We start from the raw sequence: 23,765 nt of genomic DNA, 5'->3' as shown, positions 1-23,765 counted from the left end.
TAATTAGCGTTGATTAGCATGCCACTAATGACTGTAACGGAATGACAGAGGGGGGGAAAAAAAACATTGTTGTGAGCCTGCACAAGCCGCCAAGGTGTGTTTAACACGCGTAGAGACACATCACAACCCCAGAGACGTATGCAAGGATTTGTGTCGGCTCCCTTCATCACGTACAGAAAAACTCCATTAGTATAGATTCAGCTTCGCCCTGGACACAAATGATATGGATAGTGAAATGTTGCTTTTGCAGCTGGTTATTCTGCTGCGTTCACGTTACAGGTGTAGAGGAATTTCTTTTGAAGTAATAGAACAAGACATAGTGATGAAAATGTGATTTTGCCAACAAATGTGTTATAGGGGAATCTTTGCCAGGAATGCTGCAGGATGCTTAATTTTAAATATTAGATTCGTACCACACGTAGAGCTAAATCACAGTTCATATTGCTTTTTTTGTAAAAGCCCTTGGACTGCACATCTGTCCTCCCCCATTCTCTTTTCTCCCACCTCTCTCATCCTCTTAGGCTGTATAAACACTTTCTCCCTCCCTCTGTCAGCTGTCAGGACCTTTTTCATTCAGCAGAGGTTTACAACCTTGTCCTCTCCCAAGTGTCCATCAGTGCTACCTCCCTGCGCGACGATACCAAGAGAGTGAGGTGTGAAATTCAACGCGTAGCTAACAGAGGAGCAGGAAAATCTACATGTATTCTACATTGATTTTTCAGGTCTCCTCTCCCTCATATAAACACACAAACACATTCAAGCATCTGCACACAGCTCTCTCTCTCCAGGAACCCGCTGCACCTAACCTGGCCTTGAATGTGACAAACAGTGTTAGGTTTGAACACCCTGGGCGTCCAGGCGAGGAGAGCAGAAGGACAGTGGAGAGGATTGTGTGAGGGGGGGGGGGGGGGTAGATGGAGAGATGGAAGCAGGGGGAAAAGAAGTGATAAATTTCTGAAGCAAACAGCTGCAGAGACAAAGAAAAAGAAATCATTGGTGCATCCACGGGATCGTACTGCTCAGTGGGATGTTCTTGAACTCTTGTTAAAACTTTTGTTTTCCTTGTCTTTGGATCTTTTCTAGCTTTCTGTATGGTTAGAACATTGTTTTGGGAAACAAATATCAGGTGTTATCACAGGTAAAATATGATGTTTTAAAGTCTTAGTGCAGTCATTTAATTCTCACCGTGATTTATCTGTGGTCTCAGCACTTTTTTCTGTTGATGTCAGTGTGTCTGTGCAAACACAGGTATATGACAGATATACAACAGATTTGTGTCTGCATGTGAGTTTTCAGGAGTCCCCTACCTGTGTGCTCTGTTGGGTGCTTGAGCATTGAGCACAGCAGCGGTGGTCCTGTGTGCCGGGCATGCTCACACGCCCACGCATTTGCACACTTCCAGACACACTCAAACATACACTCTTTTCCCCACAGGCGCTCGGTGCCTATGCTGTGTCATAAATCAGAGCTGTCAAATAGATTTTACAGCTCCTAGTGAAAAGAGGAGAGGCAGCCACCCAACAACCTTGAAAAGATGGAAGAAAGCAAAAGTAGAGAAGTTTTATTAATATGAAACCTGATACCTGGACCTAAGGAATCTATAAAGAATGACAGCACAGTCTTTCACTGAGTTCACATACGAAACAAACCGAAAGTTTCTTGGTGGTGTGAGCATGATGTGTTACTGTGCTGACCACACCATCTATAAAAGCCCTGTGTGCAATGAGTCCATATGAGGGTATTTACGGTTATTGTGTCTTTGGCGGACTTTGGCTTCCAGAGTTGCTGCCAGAAAAGTTGTTTAGAGCTGGCAACAAGCCTGATGTGTGTCTGTGATTTAATATTGCACTCCAATAATGTACCCACCATACCACATACTGGGGTTGCAGCTCTCACTACTTTTGCTTTCACTGTGCTGCTGATGAGAAGAGAGAGAGAAACACCCGAGAGTTGAACTGTGACTTGTAGCATGAACAGAAAGCGCATAACATTAAATCTTTAAATAGAACATGAATGATATTGTCGATAATCAGTCAATATAAGTAGGTATTACTCCTCCATTACACAAGCCTAGAGACCACTGTGTTTTCCCCATCTGACTAGTGAGTGGCAGTCAACCAAAATCCTCACCCGGAGTTTGCATGGAAGATGCCGACTTGTCTGCAAACATCGATGAACAAAGCAGTCACAAGGAGGTTTGTGGTGCAGCAGCCTCTTTGCAACCAGTTTCACCTACTGACAGCCAGTAACCTCCAGCAACCACTCACCAACTGGTTGGGGAATACACAGTAGTTGTGAAGGGGTCACGGACCAGTCTCTAGGCCTGTGTGACTGAGGCCAAACAACTAAAGGTAAAGCAGTATTAAATCATAGCATTTACTTCCATTAATACTTTCTACTTCTGGGGGATCAATTTGACAGGTTTGCTTCACATGCCAGTTGGTGCAATTCATGATTTTGTTTGTTAATTAAATATTATACTGTTACTTAGATGTGTAAAGGTTAACACAGACATGTTAGAAAACAAAACACGAGATACCAACCTAGGAACTGAGATCAGAAAATTGCAGAAGGGGTGGTTTTGCCAAAGAAAATAAAAGATATTCAGTGTTTACTGACCATGCTTATGACTAGTGCTGTAAAATGTGGGAATGTAATTGAGGAAATAGGCACTGAATGAATATTGATGGTTTGCTGCAGTCTGTAAAACACTTGAAAGGAGTCCTGTTAATGGAATAATAATCGTCAAAAGTCACAAAGAGTTTATTGTGGAGCTGCTCATTCATAAAATAACTATCAGTGTAATAACAGCAATAATAAAGCGTGCCGGGGCAGCGATTTGTTGTGCTAATGATCTGAAGGAGCGGTAGTTGTTGCTTTGAGTTAAGTTTTATTTTTGCAGTGCTGTTTATTGTGAGACTAATGCAGTTTTATGATCATATGACCTCAGAGATCTGTACTTGTGTTGTGTCAGTTGTGCCAGACAGTATTACTCATTCATGAAGTGGGTATTTGATTCTTATCTAAAATCTGAAGCCCATTTTTATTATGCTCATTTAAGTGCATAAATTCACTGATTTGGATGAGGCTCATAGGATGGCAGTGTCTGAATGGCTGCCTCTTAATATGCAGAGCAGAGGAAAACATGTACATCCAACAGCAGGGCTCAGAAGGTAAATCACTTCTGGCAGCCTAATTCACTGGTCATTAGAACGACCAAATTGAATAATGGACTCTGATGTAAGGTGTGTATATGTGTGTGTTCATGTCTAAGTCTGTCTGATAAGGCAGGAAGGGCCATGTTGGGTGGCCGTACTCTGCGGCCCCTTTACCTTGGCCCATCAGTTTCAATCAAGCAGCTTGACAGGCACTCCTTTTTCTGGCACGACCCCTCTCTATTAGGCCTCCGGCAGCCACACGTGTACTCCATTACGCTGCATTACCTGGTCAGTGCCTGGAGACATAACCTCGGGAAGTGGGAGAGGGATCGGGCTGTACAGAAAAGAGCTGATCCTATTTCTATTAAGATTCTTCCTCATTCTTTAGGTAATCACTAGCCTGCCATAGTCTTATTTGGGAGAGTAATGGGATTTTGGGATGGCGACAGTAGCACTCACTTATCTAACTGCATACATGGACAGTTAAAGATGATCCCTTCGTCCTTATCCTGCTTCTAACTCTCATTTCTGCATCTATTCATTTAAATCTTCTCAACCTCCTACATTTCCTCCAATGCATGAGTAAAGATCTTATAGGTAGTTAACATGCAATTTAAATTTTCTGAACCATCTTCACAAAGATGAAATTATCAAATGCAAGTTATAAAGAAGTAGCAAATTAGTTTTTCAGTCTCTTTCTTTCGGCTGCTCCCTTTAGGGAATCATCTGCCTCCATCTCGACCTATCCCGATTATCCTCTTCTGTCACACCAACCTTCCACATGTCCTGCTTCACTTTATCCATGAATCTTCATTGGTGTCGTCATCTTGTCCTCCTGCCTGGCAGCTCCATATTCAACAGTGTATCCTCTGTCCTTCTCAGCCTTACTTCTCTAACTTTGTCTCCAAATTGCTCACCCTGAGCTGTCGCTCTGATATACTCATTTCCAACCTTGTCCATCCTGGTCACTTCCAATTGTAATCTTCAACTCTGCCATCTCCAGCTCCACCTCCTGTCTATTTGTTACTGCCACATACATCTTAGCAGGTCTCACTACCATCTTCCAAACCTTGCCATGTTTTGGAATATATGATTAGATATAATATATCTTATCATGAGTCATGAAGGACGTGGCCGTGGAACAGGTCACAAGAGAAAATAGAGAAGAACTGTTTAATGTTTATGTTGAAGTCACTGATGGCACAACAGTGAAAACCAACTATTTTCATGTTTCTAGTATCTACAAATCAGAAAAGTACAGGAAAACAAGACTTTTTAATGATTTTCTAATTCCTTAAACTCTTTCCCCAAATGAGCTTTTCACATTTTCTTAAAATAAAGGCCTCGGAATTGCTGGCAGCATTCCCATTCTAATACCACATTATGGTGGGTTGGGTCAGCCTGAAGTGGCCTGAAATGTGATTTCAGAATAACAGGAGAATCAGACACAAATGGAATGGATAAGGGTGGTGTTGCTGCCTGGTGGGCCGATCAGTCAGCGTTAAGGCTGCCGAGAGGGGCCGTCTCATAGGCAGGCTCTCCTGCACCAGCCATTTCCCGTGGCCATTTGTCTCTGTCCACTTTCTTCCCTATCCTTGCCCCCTTTTTTCCCCCTCTTTCATCTCCTCCACCTCCTCATCTTCGATTGCTCATTTTGGACTCTTAGTCTTGTTCGATCTGCTGTTTTTTTCTGGTTCTCTGCTTTTTCCACGACCGCAATGCTCTTGTTTTTCTCTTTTCCAAGTATTCCCCCTGGCCAACAAGTTGTTTTGGCAATCGAAACTAGTAACTGGAGTAGACCTCATAATATTTTGTGTGTCCATATTGTAAGTAATGATTTCTGCAATCTGATATAATTTTTATATACCCACGTGTTGCTTTCTATACATTTTCAGCTCTCCAGAAATATTTCAGATCAGATTTTTGAGTAAAGAAAAGAAAATATGAATCTGTGCACTGTTGTGTTTGCTGTTATACAGGTTGAGTTCAGAGCAGTTTGCCTGTTGGCTATTTAATGACTTTACAGTTACTGATAGCAGTGTCTTTGTGGCACAGTTCAACAAAGCATATTATTTTTGTTAAGTATAAACTTATAATACTGCCGATAACTGCTAAATCTCATTGTACATTCTGTATAATGACAATAAAGGCATTCTATTCTATTCTATTTTAAAACACCCTTCAGTCATGTGGGGGATTAGAATGAACCTGCCTTTTTTCCTTCATTCATTCATCTTTACTTCAGCTTCTTTTCACTTTAGGGGATTACTTTCTTTCATTTTGCCTTCAACGATCAGTAGGTAAATTGATATCCTTCTAACACATGATTACTGATAAAGCTGACTAAATAATATGTCCACCTACATGTACTTTAAGTTTGTTTCAGAGCAACAACAGTACCTCACATATCAGATATGTTCTTAATTAAGATTTACTAAGATAGCTTTGAATTCCCATGGCACTCTTATGCCAGACTGCAACACACTTCTCTAATCTTTCTGGCATTCATTTTATTGTGTGTCAAACTCAACACTATGTGCCACCACACAGCTGTAAACAGACCATATAAAGTCATTATAAGCAGATGTTTATTTCTGGTTTCCTTGGAGTTGGGAACTATTGGTGCCTCAACCTCCACCTTATCTGGTGCTGGCTCTGTGCAGTTACATCTGTGGTTTGAACAACTATTTATGTCCTTACTTATCATTTTAAACAGAGTGGCATAAAGCATAAAAAGTATTTAGTCAAAATGTGACCAAATGAAAAGCTTAAACCATAAAACAAAGTAAGACTAAAATGTGTAAAAGATGCAGACTCTCTTTATATTTTAATATATGCAACCCCAATTCCAAAAAGGTTGGAAATTTAAATAAAAACAGAATGCAATCATTTGCAAATCTGATAAACCCATGTTTTATTCACAATAGAACATAGAAAACATCAAATATTTAAACCGAGACATTTTACTGTTTCATAACAACACACAAAAAAGTTGGGATGGGGGGAAAAAGGCTGGAAACATAAGTGTTAGTAAAAAAAAACAAAACAAAGAAAAACAACTGGATGAGCATTGTGCAACTAACTAGGTTAATTGGAAACAAGTCGGTAATGTGATTGAGTATTAAAAAAAAGCATCTTAGAGGGGCAGTTTCTCAGAAGTAAAGATGGGCAGAAGTTTATCAATCTGCACAAACATCATCTGCAGTGTGTAATATCATCAAAAGATTCAGACAATCTGGAGGAATCTCTGTGCGCAAGGGACAAAGCTAAAATTCAATATTGAATGCCTGTAATCATCAGGCCCTCAGGAAGCACTGCATAAAAAACAGGAAAAACAGAAATCCTGCATGGGCTCAGGAATTCATCCAGAAATCATTTTCTGTCAACACAGTTCACTGTTCCACCCGCAACTTGTCACCCTCATATCCTCATTGTATTGTGTTTATCTTTTTTCTGGGTTTCTTTTGTTGTGGGTTTTGATTTCTAGGTTCCTTGTGTTCCCCCGGTGTTCAGTGTCTAGTCTGCATCTTTGTTTTCTTGTCTGACTTCCTGTTTTATTTTGATAGTCTCCTGGTCCAGGTGTGTGATGTTCTGTTTTGCTCCCCCCCCTTGTCATTAGTGTTATTTGGTTCACCTGTGTTCCCAGCTGTTTCCACTCCCCTCATCAGCCCTCTTGTGTATTTAAGTCCTGTGTTTCCTCTACTTGTTGTCGCATCCTCGTCAGTGCTCCCATCAGTGTTCACATCATTGATTTCCCCGCTGTGTGCCTCTCTGTCCGAGCCCTGTGTGTCTTCTAGTTTATGCTGCTGGCCCCGTCCAGTTCAGTCTTGTGTTTCAGCGATAAAGCTGAGTTATTTGAGTTTACGTCCGTGTCCAGTGTCCTGCATTGGGGTCCTCTATCCTGCCTGCCACAGCAGTTCATGACACTTTCATGCATATGTGAACATGATCCAGAAACACTGCCATCTTCTCTGGGCCTAGACTCATTTAAAAATGGATGGAGGCAAAGTGGAAAACTGATCTGTGGTCAGATGAATCAAAGTTTGAAATTCTTTATGGAAAACGCTGCATCCTCTGGACTAAAGAGGGGAGGAGCCATCCAGCTTAAAATCAGCACTCAGAAGCCTGCATCTGTCATGCTATGAGGGTGCATTGGTAACTTGAACATCTGGAAAGGCAAAATCAATGCTGAAAGTTATATACATATATATGCTCCCATCCAGACAATGTCTTTTTGAGGGCAGGCCTTGCATATTTCAGCACAACAGTTCTAATACACATGCTGCATCTATTACAGCAGCATGGTAGAAGAGTACAGGTGCTGAACTGGCCTGCCTGCTGTCCAGACATTTCACCAATGGAAAAATTTGACACATCATAAAATGAAAACTATGACAAAGATGACCCAGCAGCTAGAATCCTCTATCAGACAAGAATAGGAAAATATTCCTTCCACAAAAGTCCAGCAGCTACTCTCATCAATTCCCAGATGTTTACAGACTGTTTAAACAAGTTGAAAAAAATCTGATGTGCAACCTTCTTTGTAGTAATTTAGCCTTAGCGAGTTATGCTTTCTTCTCATCTGGCTATGGGTTTATGTGAGCGTGTATTTGCTGATCCAGAAGTGTTTATTGTGGTTCTGTGTAACTGATGTCAGCAGTCCACAATGAGTTGGCACCCAGAGGCTGAGCAGTGGGTCCTTCTGGCCTTGATGGACACAGGAAATAAGTGCAGCCATTTAACTGCAGCCTTCTCTCTGGCCCACCAGCCCTGCTCGCTGGTGCTGAGGGGAATCATAGCCACTCACTCTGATGATTTATGACCACACCTGAAGCTAGCCTCAAAGGTTTGCATGTGTGTTTGTGCGTGTACAGTAAAAAAAAAAAAAAAGAAAGAAAAAACAGAGAAAAAAAGACAAGAAGGATGAGTCTGTAGTGTGTTTGTGTGTGTGTGTGTGTGTGTGTGTGTGTGTGTGTGTGTGTGTGTGTGTGTGTGTGTGTGTGTGTGTGTGAGCGAGAGGGAAAAATAAGGAAGGCATAAAGGTATGTGTAGGTTTAAAGAAACAAAAGACTGAAAATGAACGGGAGAGTTTTGTCGATTCAAGCAGAATGCTAAAATTTGAGGTCCTTTGTTTTTGGATTACAGCTTCTTATGCACATGCTGTAGTGGAGAATAGATTACAGTATGCTGCAAACAGAAGTCTGTGAGCTTTTCGGGTGCAGGGATACCATTATCTCTTGCCTGCCCTTTTTGACTTGGCCTTTCTTTCAATCCTCTCATTCTTCCATGAACCTTCACTCTGACTGTATTCTGAAATGCAGTTCCTCATAAAATCCATCAAATAAAAAATTCATATTGATACTCTCTCCCTCTGTTTTCTCCACCTTTCTCCACTCCCACTATCGGCACTTCATACTGATAAATGACAGACTGTCAGATATTAAAGTCTGAAACACAATAAAAGGTTGATTCTCTCCCTTTTTCTCTCTAACATTTTTTTAATGTTTTAGGGAAAAAGAAGTCCTATTATATTTGCACAGTAGGCATTCAGCTGATCTTCTTTAGTCACAGTGAGGTATTACCAGTGTAAAGATAATAATCTTATAAAACCAGCAGGCTTTATGTTTAACATCCATTCTTTCATTTACAAAACATTATCAGCGACTGTTTTCATCACAGAGTGGGCAAAGGTGCAGAAATTTCTTTGGTTCCACTTTCTCAAATGTGAGCATTAGCTGCTTTTTTTTCATTTGAAATTACATTTTTAAAGGAAATATTATAACAGTTTGTTTTTTTTACTGCTTTGTAGTACTGTAAAGTGCCACTGAAGACATCTTTAGTTGCAGCCATACTTCCAATTCATTGAGGTCAAAGCCAAGAGACCATCTTTTGATGGGATCACACCATCATGTACACATGAGTACACAGTCATAACTGTATTCACTTTGTCTGACTCTGACTCTAAAGGTTATGGGTGGATTTGCATAAAATTGTTGCCTAAGTTGGAGTATATATGGCTACAAGGATTCCACATCACATTAACAAATATATATCAAATTGAAATATGATATTTATTTGACAAACACCTATAAAATAATCAAAACTGCCACACTAGACACCTCCAAGACTATATTTTTGCCACGTTGACACACCCAAACACAGACTTGCAAGTCACATAGTGCATCTGGAATATATACCAGCTAAACTAACGAAGCTAGTAAAAAGTTATCACTCCCTGGAGTTTCTTTTGTAAGGTAACACACCATAATCAGATTGGAGTGGTGCGTCTTTGCATTAGCTATGCTACAGGGGCTCCTTTCATAGTGAGTGTGTAAGGGCAGTGCCCATTTTCCCCTCTTCTCTCACAGCTGAGCTTCAGTATTGGTCCATTACCCAGCAACTCCTGGCAGTCCACTCCAACAACAGTACCACAGAGAGCCTGTCAGATGACGGCAGTCACAAAGCTGTTTGCTGTCATGGTGTCAGTAAAATAACCAACTTTTAAAATGTGTTAGTGCAGCTTTCTACAGCTTTTATTCTAATAGTTTTGAGAAAACAGTGGACTTAAGGTAATGGTAAAACAATCAGTTTTACAGTGATTAGTTCTAAATTGCTCAATGTAAGGATACTAATCTCAGGTAGAGTTGTACACAATGGAATACTACAGTTTCATATTGTTTTAAAAAATATATATTGTTAGTCATTATTTGTGTGTACACCAGGCTTTGCTTCTGGATTCCTGCTGCCCATTGAGGGAGTTTTAATTGTAGACAAAATGTCCTTTGAGACCAAACAGTTCTAGTGACTGTCTGAGGATAACCACCCACTGGGCTCCTCTGCTGAGAACTACTTACCTGAACGGGTTTTTCTTCTTCTCTTTGGATTTGCACTACCAGCAGAGACGTTACTGTAACATGTAAGCCTGCTGACAGTGTGGTTGTTGTGTGTCACGGCTTTCATGCTCACAGTGATGTTAGAAGGGAAACGTGGTCGAAAGCACCCATTTTGTGCTTTTTTAAATAACAGTACAAGTGGCTGTTTTCTTTTTATGTTATTGAGAATGCACTGCAGCTTGTGGAGATTACAACCTCCAAACTAACCAGTCTTTTATGCCTGCATTACCAGCATATACCAGTCTGTGGACAAGCATCGTGTCTAGTAAACCATACCAATTTAGATTGATTACTAAAATCCTAAAATTCACCTTAATAATTTACTCTTTGTTGTGTTTAAATGCCCAATATAGCAATGCTGGCAAAGTCAAAATCCCTGTGTTTCCTCCATATTGGAAAAATTAAGCGTAGATTTTAATGTTGGTCGATTTCTCCATATTCTTTTGTTTTTTTACATTTTAAGCACCGAATATTATTTGGATTCTAATAATCAATTGCATCTATAATGTTTCCATCAATGTTTGTGTGTGTTTTGCCTGGCTGTGACAGGTGCCATCCACTTGTGTACACTGTATAGTATGTCACTATATATATACTCCGGTATATTAAAGTAATTGACAATTTACCTGTCTTCTTGTCTGCTGTAAACCATAATAAATGTGCTGATGTTGTTGGTTCTGTTTAATGACTCGCCAAAGCTTTAGGAATTGCAGACTTTGAGAAGAGGACCTAGCATACATTTATAACTCTGCAGTAAATACCTTTATAAAATTATTAAATAATGCTTAAAAGGCATTTTTTAGTATTGTAAAATGTAAAGTTTTTCACAAACTTTACAATGAAAAGTAGATGTAATTTTTTCATTTTGTAATATTGTGTGAATTTTTCTCTCTGAACATTTTCTTATACCTTCTTTGCTTATTTATTTCCAAGGTCTTTTTCTAAAACTTTCTATTACGACTCAGAAAAACTAAATTCAATGCAACAGAAAATCTCCACCATGCTTTTCAGCTTGTTGAACTGCTTTTTTTTATAGGGTCGCATCGAGTCTAGTCAGCCCGCAACATTAAAAATAATGAGATTGACCTACTCTTTTTATTTTTGACCACAAATACTGCAAGAATTAGGCTTTCAATTTTAAAAAGCATCACAGGATACATTTTGCAAGTTCTCCAGTACTGCAATATTTTCACACTCTGCAGACCTGCATTTAGCTTTCAGAGATGTAATTTTAGAAAGGGAGGCAAAGGGAGGCAAAGAATAATATTTTGACAATAGTAGAACCTGTGAGAGCGATAGATTTATATCAGCTTTTTCAAGCAAAAGATTTAGGCTTGGATACCAATTACTGTGCATTCAGGTGATAAAATAATCAGACATATTTCTCTGAAAAGATGGCACACATTCCAGCATGCGTTAAATTGTGAACCAATTTTTAAAAAGCTAAAAAATAGTAAGAAAATCATTAAGGCTAAGAATTAATCTAGCATCCATGTGATTCTGGGGATTAAGGACTATTTTTTGGTCTGGGTTGCCTTCAGCAGTGTGGAGATAAGTTGGTTTGTTGCTGTATTTTTTGAAAAGATGCTTTTCTTCTGTCTGTAGGTGACAGGAGCTAAGTGAGGGGTTGTTTTTAGAGCCTGTCTTGGTCCTGTCAACACAGCAGCATGTCAGGCTGTTGAAAGTTTGAAGGAAAAGGCTTTTGTCTTTTAATATGCTGTTAATGTAGTCTGGCTGACAGTAGTAGATTCTCTCACTGGGCCAAAGCACTAGGTGGTGTCATTGATGCTTTCTGCCAACACTACAGACAGAAAAATTATGGGCGGCATGCGGTGCTGAATGAATTGCTTCTAAGTAATTTCATCTATCAAAAAAGCAAGATGCAGCGTTATTTTTTTGTGACAATTTTGAATTTTCCGGTTTTGACTGCATTTAAAGCTTTTCGAGCTACTTCTCGATACTGTCAGATAACATTCAAAGCCAGAGATGATGAGAACTCGTAGCCTTTTCTTAAAAGCAGTTTATTTTCAATTACAACTCACCTACATAGGTCAAGTGAAAGGGGAAGGACTCAAATAAAAGGAGATATGGGCTTTGAAAATCCAAGTACTTTCCCCATCGTCTGTATGATTACATGAAAGATCAAGCCTTTTATGTGAGGCGACAGTAGAAACCTGCATTTACACTCAGCCATATCAGAGGCTATCATCTTGTCATGGGACCAATTACAAACCATCATTCCATCAGTGGGGCAGCTGCCACGCATGTAACATTTGTCCTTTTTTTTTTTTTTTGCATTTAAACAGCCCCGTGTCTGCAATTGAACTGGATTCTTGATCATTTTGAAAAATAATAAGTAATCATGAGGTTGCTTTCCTCTGAAGTATGCACAAGTTTAGATAAGAAACTGAGGAATGTATATAGTGCACATGTTACTAAGTGATATAGAGGCAGTGATGTAGATAAGGGCCATGCTGAACAGAATACAGTGATGATAGGCATAGGACTCACTGATGCCCTTTAAAGTTGTCAGACCAGTTTAGAAACCACATGCAAGAGTGGACAGTACAACATACAAGGAGGCCGGAAAATGACTCTTAGATAATAATGAGGCAGCTTAAAGCTATTTAATGTTCTGAATGGCGTACCAACGACAGTGGTATAGGGTGATGTACCCACATGGAATGGATAGCACTGGCCTCCAAAATTCAAACTGACTGACCACCAAATAAAGATATCACATACAGGGACTTAAATCTAAAGAGACTGGAAAGAGGCATTCAGAGCTCTTGTATGCACTCTCTAAAAGCTACCCTCCTCATAAGTCAGAGCTGTGTCCCAGGCATTTTAAAAGCCCTGGCTCACCATTTGCAGTGAAAGGTCAGGTATATAAGGCACTGCAGAGACTAGAAAAGGCAGGCATTATTTGATGAGTAAAACATACTGAACATACCAGATAATCCCATTCTGCCACTGACACAGAACACTAAGGTCATGTGTAAACAAAGTGCATCGCACACTTTGGGCATGTGTTTACGACAAGATTAAGCATTATCTGATTAAAGACCTTCACAATGATATTTACTTGGAGAGAGTTGCCATCAGAAAGGATTCTGTGTGAATTCAGCAAAATCACTGCTCCAGTGCTCCGGATATGTGCTGGCTAAAGCTACACTGCATTCTTGTACTGGAGATAATTTATCTGAACCTCGGAACTGGACCACAGCCCAAACACTCCCCTTCCCGTAATACATCTAGAAATGCCTACTTGCCCCCACACACTCATTTGTTCTTGTTTTCATGCCCCATCCTCTCTCCCCTTTTTTTCTCTGTTTGTCATCCTCTCTCGGAAATATCAGGCTGGTCTGCCAGGCCTGGAGACTGCTGCCAAAAATTGCAGCTTCTGGCCTACTTCATTGCTTCATTATCAATAAACGTTTTTCATTCGCATTTGGGGTTGGGGTCCTTGCTAGTGAAGTGCTAATACCTGCACCTTTGCACCAATAGAGCTTTGAGCTCAGTGTGTTTCTGTTTTGTGCCCAGTTTTGTTGCATAAAATCATAGAGATCCATCTTCAGATGGTACTTTTTTTTTCTTAATTATGAAACGTTAGCTTTTCATGTAGGCAAGATGGTCAGAAATAATTTTGATGAAAAATCTTCCTATACAGGCCGTCATAGACAGTTTGTTTTAAATGGTATGAACTCCACGGCCTGCCAAGGGCAGACCTTTCCATCTCCTTCTGTTTTGAAGGAGATAATGATTCTCTTTTACTTGGAATAGGATTGCATTTTCTATCTCTCATCCTCCGTTCCTCACTCACCTTTACCTTTCCATCGTCCTGCTCCACTCCCCCTCACCCCACCTCCCCCCATCAGTCGGCCACTGCGGGTACTCCCTCCACGGTGGCGATGCTCTATCGCTCCGTCACAGTGCAAGCGAGGGATGAGAGACAAATCAAAACCACCTTATTTCCCCTTAGTCCCTCTCACCATGCCAGATTGAATTTGAGGCTTTTCATCTTCTTTCTCATCTTTCTCTTTTCCCTGCCTCCCTTGGTGTCCACTCAGAATTACCTGGAACCAAACAGTCTCACAACTTGATGACGCACAATCATTTATGCGTTTGAGGCCAGATAGTTGGCAGCCCTCGGCTCCGATTCTTTTGACTCACTTTAAATTCTGTACTTCAGTCATGCGTGTTCAAAAACGGCCAATACCAAAATCCATGTCACCTTGTGTATTCCAGTGTCTTGTAAATCCTCATGCATGCAAATGTCCAAATTAGTTTTGCTGGCTTTAATGTCCAAAAATGTCTGATCTTTAAAAAAAGAAATGCTGAAATCCCATAAAAATGTCTGTTTTTATGTTCTCCCTGTCTTGCTGGCTTTTTCTAAATGTGTTTTAAAGCCCACTGGTACCAAAATATGATGTATAGAAATCAATTTCTGTTTTATGATAAAACATATTCTTGGCTACATTTCAGTGTTAAGCATTAATTTGCTGTCAGTCATATTCAAATCATATACAAAGTGCATAGTTACAATTTGGCAAAAAGCAGTACATGAAGTATTTATCATGTACTGTCAGTTATGGAGTATATCATGCTAGATAGCATCTACATTTCTTAACAAGACTGTTTTGTTTTTTGGGTTTTTTTTGACCACCCAGGTCATGATTTCTACTGAAAAGACATGCTAATATATTTTTTTTTCAAATGGAATGGACTTCCATTTATATAACTCGTAGTACTTTAAACTAAAAGCCACCGTTTACCTTTTTTACATATTTACCAGCCACATTATTAGGTTTACCAGGTTGGAAAATGTTTGCCTTCAGAATTGTCTTAATTCTTTGTGGCACAGATGCAATGCTGATGTGAATCTCCCATTTTACCACATCCCAAAGGTGGATTTAGGTTGGATTGAGATCTGGTGACTGTGGAGGTCATTGGGCTACAGTGACTTCATTGTCATGTTCGAGAAACCAATTTGAGTGTGTTCAAAAACACATGGCACGTTATCCTGCTGGAAGCCGCCATCAAAAGATGAATACACTGTGGCCATAAAGGGATGGACATGGTCAGAAATAATACTCATGTAGGCTGTGGTGTGTAAATGATGCTCAGTTTGTAGTATGCCCAAATAATGTCCCCCAAACATTATACCAGCACCAGCTGCCTGAACCACTGATATAAGGCAGAATGGATCGTGCTTCCATGTTGTTTAGGCCAAATTCAGATCCTACCATCCAAATGATGCAGAAGAAATCAAGACTCATCAAACCAAGAAACGTTTTTCCAATCTTCTGCTGTTTAATTTTAGTGAGCTATGTGAACTCTGGCCTCAGTTTCCCATTCTCACTTGACAGGAATTGTGGTCTTCTGCTGCTGTAGCCCGTCTGCATCAACCTTCCACGTGTTGTGCAAAGTATGCAGAAGAGATGTTCTTCTGCATACTTTGTTGTTCTTTGAGTGTTGCCTTCTATCAGCTCAAAGTATTCTGGCCAGAGAATTGCCACTCACTGGATACTTTCTCTTTTTCAGACCATTCTTTGTAAACCCTAGAGATGGTTGTGTGGGAAAATTTTACCACCAGCCATGCCACGTTCAAAATCACTTAACCCCCCCCAATTCTGACGCTCAGTTTGAACTTCACCAGTTTGTCTTGATGATGTTTACATGTCTAAATATATTGGGTTGCTGCCATGTGATTGGCTGATTAGTTATTTAATAGGTATACTTAATGAAGTGGTTGGTGAGCACAGCACTCTGTCTTATGTTTATAACTGAGGCTAATTTAGAATAACCTGTTAATCTAATATGCATGCTTCTCAATGAGACCTTCTGTGGTCTATGGTATTTCTGTGATACTTTATATTATATAAGCAAAATATTTCTACAGTGAATATCTTTGAAATTGGGAAACAATCTATAAATATAACTATAAACAAGATGAGAAATATGTAAATTTGATTTTGGGTTGAACCATACCCTTAGACCAGCCACACTTTTCCATTTGAAATCATTTAGGCAGTAAGCATTAACAAATCAATGTTATTTTTGATGACTATAGTTGAATCTTACTTTATGAATTCTTTTTTGAAGCACTCATTACTGATTAGGCCTGAGCACAGACATTTTTAGAAGATTTATGACCAAGCTGGTCTCTTCTGAAAATCAGAACTGACGGACACATTAGCACTGCCTGCTAATTAGACTACACAGCAGTGTGTGTTGGAGGAATATGACTGAAAAGGTATATTGACTTGAAATTGCCTCGAATTCATTTACCACAATCACTCAGTCCCCAAAATTAAAACTCTGCAATCGTAAAATCATATAGCTTCATGCAGTGCAGAAGGAAAAACTTGTAACTGACTAACTAACTTGTGTGTAGATGTGATTCTGACTTCCTAGATGAGCATGTGGGGGCCATGGCACCTGGCTTCTGCTACCTGATAAAAATTACTCTCATCTCCCTCTCTGTTGGACCTACTCCCACCCATCCTCCCTTCACCCCACCTTTTCATTTTCAATTATGGGTTGGAATATGAATCTTTAATAGGGTGATAATTGTGCTAGCATATTTGCTGTCACCCACCATTAGGCCAGATTAATTAGCCCATTTAGTTTAGCTTAAGAAAGTGTCTAGCTGAGGAATGGGGGCACTGATGGAAGACGAGTAGAGAGTAGAATCAGCACAATCTGTTCCATATCATAGTGCTATCTTTTTCCTGCTTTCTCTCTGTGCTTCTGTGCCTCTTCCTCCCCATGATGCTTTAACTCTTTTCTCATCTAACAAAGTCTATTAGTGTGTTTCATCAGCCTGCACTTGTCTGCCCTGCTCTCAGCAATATTTTCTGTCGCTCTGTGAGTTTTCAAGTGGTTGGTGGTGAAATTGATGGCGGATTCGAGTGACACAGTTGAAACTTTCTCACAACTATTAATTCTGTAATTACCAGTATAGCCAGTGGTGTATTTTTTTTTTTCAACTGAGCTAGTTTTCTAAAATTACATTTCCAGAGATGAAAAATATGTGAAACAGGCTGAAATAGTTCTGAAATTGAATTTCTCTGTTTGATACAATTAAATTCAATTGATAGCTAATTTCCACCTGTCCAGGGTATTACCCACTTCTCAAAAGCTGGAATAAGCTCTCTGCTCTGTTCTATTTCCATTCATTTTATACACAGAAATGCATTTTATGCTTAAGTAAATGAGCCTTCACTTAAACAAACTGATGCAAATGTTGCTTTATTACAGTCAGGATGATTTTTGGTTGGGCCAAAACCTTTTTTTTTGTATGCATGAAAATTCCAGCAGCAGTCAGTATACCAAACTACCTTTGTAACAAAGCTGATGAACAATGGCATAGTGAATGATTTCACCAGTGGAGACCACAAAAAGAGCTAAAAGGTGAATATTCGCTAGAAACCACTATTACAAAGTTGGGGTGGTTTGGGCATCTGGTCCCATTGGTCCCTTTGGAGGTCTTCCATTCATGCCCAACTGGATGGAGATCCTAGAGTGAACCTAGAACCCACAGGAGAGATTATATATTGCATCAGGTTTGGCAGTAACTCAGAAAGAACTGAAGTCTTGCTGGGGAGACGGATGTTTGGCATACTCTGGTTAGCCTGCTGCCACCTCAACCCGACTTTGGATAAGCAGAAGATGAAGGATGGCTTGATGAAGTAGCTGGAAGGAAAAGTCAGACTAATTGGTAGCATTACTCCATATCTGTTGCATTAGTATATCGACAACCCATTGTTAACACAAATGCACAAAAACATCCATTCTTTTGCGGCTTAAGCTTCCTGATATTTCACACGTGAAGTGAAATGGCAGTTCCAAATGTCCAGTCGTTATTGGTCCGCAATTTATGGCTTTGCAAGGAATCAGCTGCTCACGGATCACAGCAAACTAAAAATTCCAGAAAGTATTTTTTTTTAAAAACAGGCAAAGACACAACAGTTGGTTGTACATTGTCAGTATGAGCCAACATTTCAGTTGCATGAAATCATTTGATTCAATGTTTCAAATGTGAAAGTACTGCTTAATGGAGCTTTAATCGCGCTCTCCACCTTGGGATAAGTTGCGGGTGTATATGTGGCAGCAGAGTGACTTGGCCATGTCACTAGCTGTATATCTCTCAGCAGGCAGTAGGAAATGAGGTCTAATCGGAGGGATATTAAAGTCACAATAGACTGCTCCTGCTATTAAGGCCTGTCAGCCCTGGCCTCCTCTCTCACCTTGATGTCGCTCCGTCTCTGAATATTTATATGTCTACATCAGGGGCTACTTACACAGTGAAATGTGTGCATGGTTCTTTGTGTGTGTGCTGAAGCATCAAGCTAAGAATTTATCATCGCCATAGCTGCCCGACCTCTTTGAATATGTTTATGAGCACGTGTATCATTCTGTCTGTGCTTATGCAGTCCACCTTTCTGTCCTCCAATCCCCAGGTGCAGTGGGTGCAAAGCTGCTCTCGGGTCAGAGCAAACCCATAGCCATGGATGTGGATGAGGAAGAGAATATGAGTGAGTCAACATAGAATTTTCTCATTTGTCTGTCTGTCTGTGTTCCTGTCTATCCAGTACATTTAAATGTCTGCTTGTACTTTTGTTTTCCTTCTTTCTGTCTGCCTGCGTGTCCTCCCCTTTATGTCCTTTTGTCTTTCTCTGCTGTGTAATCAGTGTGAACAGTTTGGTTGCTCATAATAATGCGAGTGTTTTTCTAGTGTCTAGCCCACCTTTAAAAAAAAATAAATAAATAATAATCTGACAGGCGGGAGAAACCAAAACTGATGGAAATTAAAATTGATTAAAAAAGTGCTCTTCATACCTGTGTTGTGAATTATATTCTAATTTATTGGCATGAGGAATCGATCATTTGTCCTGATCAACAGACAAAACAACACATTCACACACAAATAAACATCACTAATGCCACCGAAACTTTTTCAAGGACAGCTAATCATTAAATCTGAGGTGCTTCAGGCCATATTTCAGATTCTCTCTACCTCCATTTCGCTCTCTTTAGAAAATCCTTTTCACTCCAGCTTATTGAACTTTAATTAGACATTTTGGTTTGAACTCAGCAGCTGAGGCTCAGAAGACACGAAGACACTTGACAGAGTGTGTTTCCCCACACCCACAACCATTTTGAGCTCACATTCAAAGGCTGTCATCCCCGTAGAGCCCTAACTTGCAATTCAAATGAACAATAGTGTTATACGTGGTGTTTCTGCGCTGCAGAGAAGTATGTTATGTTGTTCTATTAAGTCAAGTAAGCAGTTGCAAAACAGTCTTTGTTGTCTTCCAAAGCCTCTGAAGCTCCTTTCGTACATTTTTACTGCCAGTCAAAAGATGTATTTGAAGATAAAACAGCCCGAGCTCACACGGCCCTGTTTCTTTAATACCGAGGGAACACCAGAGGAAAACATGAAAGAATTCGTAACTTTTATGTGACAACCTTAGCAGCGCTTGAAATTCTTTAATCACATGAATCATCCCAAATCAAAACCCCAACAAACAACTTACTTAAAATGAAGTTGCGATAACAGACTGCAGTATTTGGTTCACGCGGCCCTCGCTGGGGATTTTAGCTCTGAACGAATCGAGCATATGGGATTTTTTTTTTTCATTGGATGCTGATTACACAAACGCTGGCATGATGATGACCACAACTGCATGTGTGTGCCATTTTTCAGTGCATGGCATCAAGGCTGTTGCTCCATGGCTTCTTGGGTACTAGTGCATATCCATCCAATTTATTATACTATAAAAAGAATAGTATAAATTTTACTTTTCAGAAAGGTAAACTTGGGGAAAGGGACCTCTAGATTTTTCTATATAAGTGTGCAGCATGCCATAGACTTCATTTTGGGTTTCCATTTGTTATTAGTTTTTTTGGTCAGGTATCCCAGAAATATACCTAATGGGACAGAGTATTACTACATTTTGTAGTAATACAAAATGTTTCTATTTGTATGTTTAATGCAATAACTTGAATTGAAAACATCAATTTTTACAGTGGCACGCTGTATATTTTAAAATTATGTTTAGGTTATGTCCTGGTTCATCTAGTCCCATTTTCTGCTAAAACCACTCAGCTAATGCAGCAGTATCTGTGGTAGTTAAAGATCAGTGGCACAGACTGTGTCCCACAGATGTCAGCTATCACCATTCTGGTAGGTTATAATTATTTTTGGCTACAACTGTGCAGACTTACATTGCCCCTCTTTACTTTCTCATTAAGTTCATTTGCCAAACATGAATACCTGTTTGCAGAATGCATGAACAAACCAAAAAATATTGCATGTTTTCAGCTCATAAACTGAGGGATGTGCAGTTTGTGTTCATGATCTTAGGATTTTTTTTTTTTCTTGCCTTGAGACATGTCAGTTGCACTATGCAGATGGTAACGGCATGTCAGTACTTTTTGCAATTTAAAACACTGTGTTCTCTGACAAGCTCCATGGGGGGGATCTCAGAGGCGCAGGGTCTTATGAATGGCACCTCATTAGAAGCAGTTTTTTTGTTCAATTCAGATTGTACTCATTTTGAATATGACAGTCATTCTTTTAAAAATGGCATCTAAAAGGAGTAAACTGCATTTTAACCTCCCACCGTGTCACCAGTCGAGCCTTTAGGATCCTGCAGTAGGTGGAGTCTTCTCCTTCTGCCTCTTTGATGTACTCTCCTGTTTGCCTGGTCCTCAGCTCCTCCCCCTGCACTACTCCCCTGCACTCCCTCAACCCAACCTACTATCCCACTCATGCACACTGCGGCCTCTCTTTCTCCTGAGTACCGCAAGGAGTAACCTATCAAGCCTTTGCTGAAGGATGTTATAAATGAAAATTTTTGCCAATATTCCATCCACTTTGTTAACTGGATTCAGTGATATGTGTTCCCCATAACAGAGTATTTCACACCTGTGGTTTTAAAGCTGAACACTGAAAGCACCAATTTTTTTTTTTCTCTCTCTACGTGAATTCAGTCTCTTAAAAATTAGGTCTGTTGGTGTGTGAATGTGTTTATGTTGAGTATTGATATGTGTGCTTGTATGTGTGTCTTTATGTTTGAGACCCACAACACTGTGCAACCAGAGACCCACAACACTGCGCAAAACAGAAAAATAGATGCTTTTCTTAGTATAACAAGTCTTTTTATGTCTTAAAATTTTAATTGTAAAAAAAAAATGAAGTAACAGTTTGACTTCCAATTTAAAGACTCCTTGATCAAACAAACCTCAACAATAGTTTTGTTGAGAAATTTGGCAAAGATACAGTTTTGAGAATTCATTGATTTTTTTTTTTTTTTTTTTTTTTTTTAAGGGCAAAACATGTATTGATGTTCTGCCATTTCTAGTAATATTCTAGACTGGAGGTTAATTTTTTTGGAGGTAGATAAAATTCAGCTTCTCTTGCAATGACACAGGAACACAAATCATTGGTTCAGTTCCAAAGAGTGATAAAGGAATCTATAAATTTTGCATTTACAAGATCCTGCAACGAAGGCGTTGTAAGTTACTCTTTCTGGGCACCGCAGGTTCAAGCAGCACCGACGTAAAGGAAAACCGAAACCTGGACAACGTGTCCTGCAAAGACGGGGTGGGAGTGGCTGAACAGCTCCCCAATGGCAGTGGCCTAGGCAGTCGAAAGCGACCTCTAGAAGAAGGAAACAATGGCCACACACATTCCAAGTTCCGGGCAAAGAAGCGAAAGAAAACGCCAGGGCCAGTCCTACCCAAGAATGCTCTGATGCAGCTGAATGAAATCAAACCAGGTCTACAGTACAAACTGCTGTCTCAGACAGGTCCGGTCCATGCGCCGGTTTTTGTCATGACCGTGGAGGTCAATGGACAGATGTTTGAAGGCATGGGCCCAACAAAGAAGAAGGCTAAACTAAATGCAGCTGAGAAAGCACTGCGTTCCTTCGTCCAGTTCCCCAATGCTTCTGAAGCGCATCTGGCCATGGGCCGAACACTGACAGTGAACACAGACTTTACATCTGACCAAGCTGACTTCCCAGACATGCTCTTCAATGGATTTGAGACACCAGCTGCTCCTGAAGAATCCTTCTATCTGGGCTCCAATGGTAGCAGCTCCCTAAATTCACTAGGGGAGTATCCACTGCCCACACCAACTGGCAGTAACCTTGTCCAGCCCCCATTGCCCCCTCCATCTGCATTCAGCTCCCCTTCCAGTGGCAAAAACCCAGTCATGATCCTCAATGAGCTTAGGCCAGGTCTCAAATATGACTTTGTCTCAGAGAGCGGTGAGAGTCATGCCAAGAATTTTGTGATGTCAGTAACAGTGGATTCACAGACATTTGAAGGATCGGGGCGCAACAAGAAACTGGCTAAAGCCCGGGCAGCACAAGCCGCCCTGTCTGCTCTGTTCAACATGCAGCTAGACCAGACACCATCTCGACAACCGATACCAAGAGAGGGATTGCAGCTTCACCTACCCCAGGTAAGATGTTTCTTTTTATAAATTCAAATAGCCAAAGAAACATGTCTTCTAAGTATTTTCTAATGACCTCATTCCTTTAAGGTCTTCATTATACATTTATGTCTGCAAAGACTTGTTATTAATACGTTTATTGTTAAAAGAAACCTCATCATAAACATATCAGATGCACCAGTGGGTATCTTGAAAGGCAGCTGAGTAGGACTGGTTTATAATACATGGTGGGCTTGCGCTTCCTCACGTACTGTTTAGTTAAATCCTGACGTAGGTCATGAGTTACTGGATCTGCAGATACGTTGTGGGGCGATTTAATTTGAAAGCATTCACTACTCATTATGGGATGCATCAGTATATCAACTGATATCAATGTCTTGATTTTGAGAAATTGTATCCAAGAACATGTTTATTGCTAGAAGAGATTCTCAAAATTATGCACTGTTTTTATTCCAGGGAGTGATAGCTGATCCTATTTTTTTTTTTCCATTACTTGTTTTTGAAGGAATCCAGTGCTATAACAGGCCAAATTAGTCTTTATTAAAATATTTATCAGATGTCATATGTGACTTTGTCAACCATAAGTAGCTTTGAAACCGTAATTAAATTGCAAAAGTAAGAATGACAGAAGTTAAATCACTTAATTAAAAACTGAGATTGCTTTTATAAGCAGATGGAGCTGTAAATTTTTTTTATTTATTTATTTTTTTTAAATCAACTATGCTTTGGACCCAGATGCTAGAGTTAAAGGCTGTTAATAAAATAACTTTACAAGTAAACAAATTTCTCTGTAGCCGTTTGTTTTGCTGCAGAGGTCGAATCCAAATCAATCCATCTGTCAAACTCTGCTGTTCTACTGGGTTATCATTAAAATCTCAATCACATCAGGTTAGCAGAGACTAAAGGAAGGTGGTACCTTTAGATGCCGATGTAGAAGTGACTGGCAAAGTGTGAAGAGAGATAACACAGCCAGCAAAGCTAATCAGCACGACACACTGTCAACACTCCCCTCCCCAAACCCTCCTCCTCTTTCTTTACGCCTCTTTTCTCCACTTGTCAACTGTTTTATTCAGCAAGCACCCCGTTTTAACGATAGCGCCCCCACTAATTGCTCTATTAATTCTCTGTCGCTTCATATTTAATTTCTGCAGCCTGTTTCCATCTGGCATGGTATAATGGGGGAAAACGGGTCATCTGCTGCAGCACAGAAACTTAAACCAAACCAAAAAATAATAATAATAATTA

The 23,765-nt window shown here is 40.0% G+C and overlaps 1 protein-coding gene across 1 annotated transcript in view; it reads left to right on the top strand.

Moving 5' to 3' along the window:
* The window catches only part of adarb1b (adenosine deaminase RNA specific B1b), a 138,288-nt gene that overhangs the window by 93,758 nt on the left and 20,765 nt on the right, over nucleotides 1–23,765 (top strand). The window contains exons 4-5 of the mRNA XM_030757600.1: nucleotides 18,517–18,591; nucleotides 21,604–22,529. Coding sequence (XP_030613460.1) covers nucleotides 18,564–18,591; nucleotides 21,604–22,529 — 954 coding nt within the window. The 5' untranslated portion in view covers nucleotides 18,517–18,563. The remainder of the gene's footprint in view (nucleotides 1–18,516; nucleotides 18,592–21,603; nucleotides 22,530–23,765) is intronic.

The sequence above is a fragment of the Archocentrus centrarchus genome, chromosome 21 (assembly GCF_007364275.1).
Source record: "Archocentrus centrarchus isolate MPI-CPG fArcCen1 chromosome 21, fArcCen1, whole genome shotgun sequence".
Classification (NCBI taxonomy): Eukaryota; Metazoa; Chordata; class Actinopteri; order Cichliformes; family Cichlidae; genus Archocentrus; species Archocentrus centrarchus.
The sequence above is the reverse complement of the archived record's forward strand: the minus strand, read 5'-3'. Positions and strand labels throughout refer to the sequence as shown.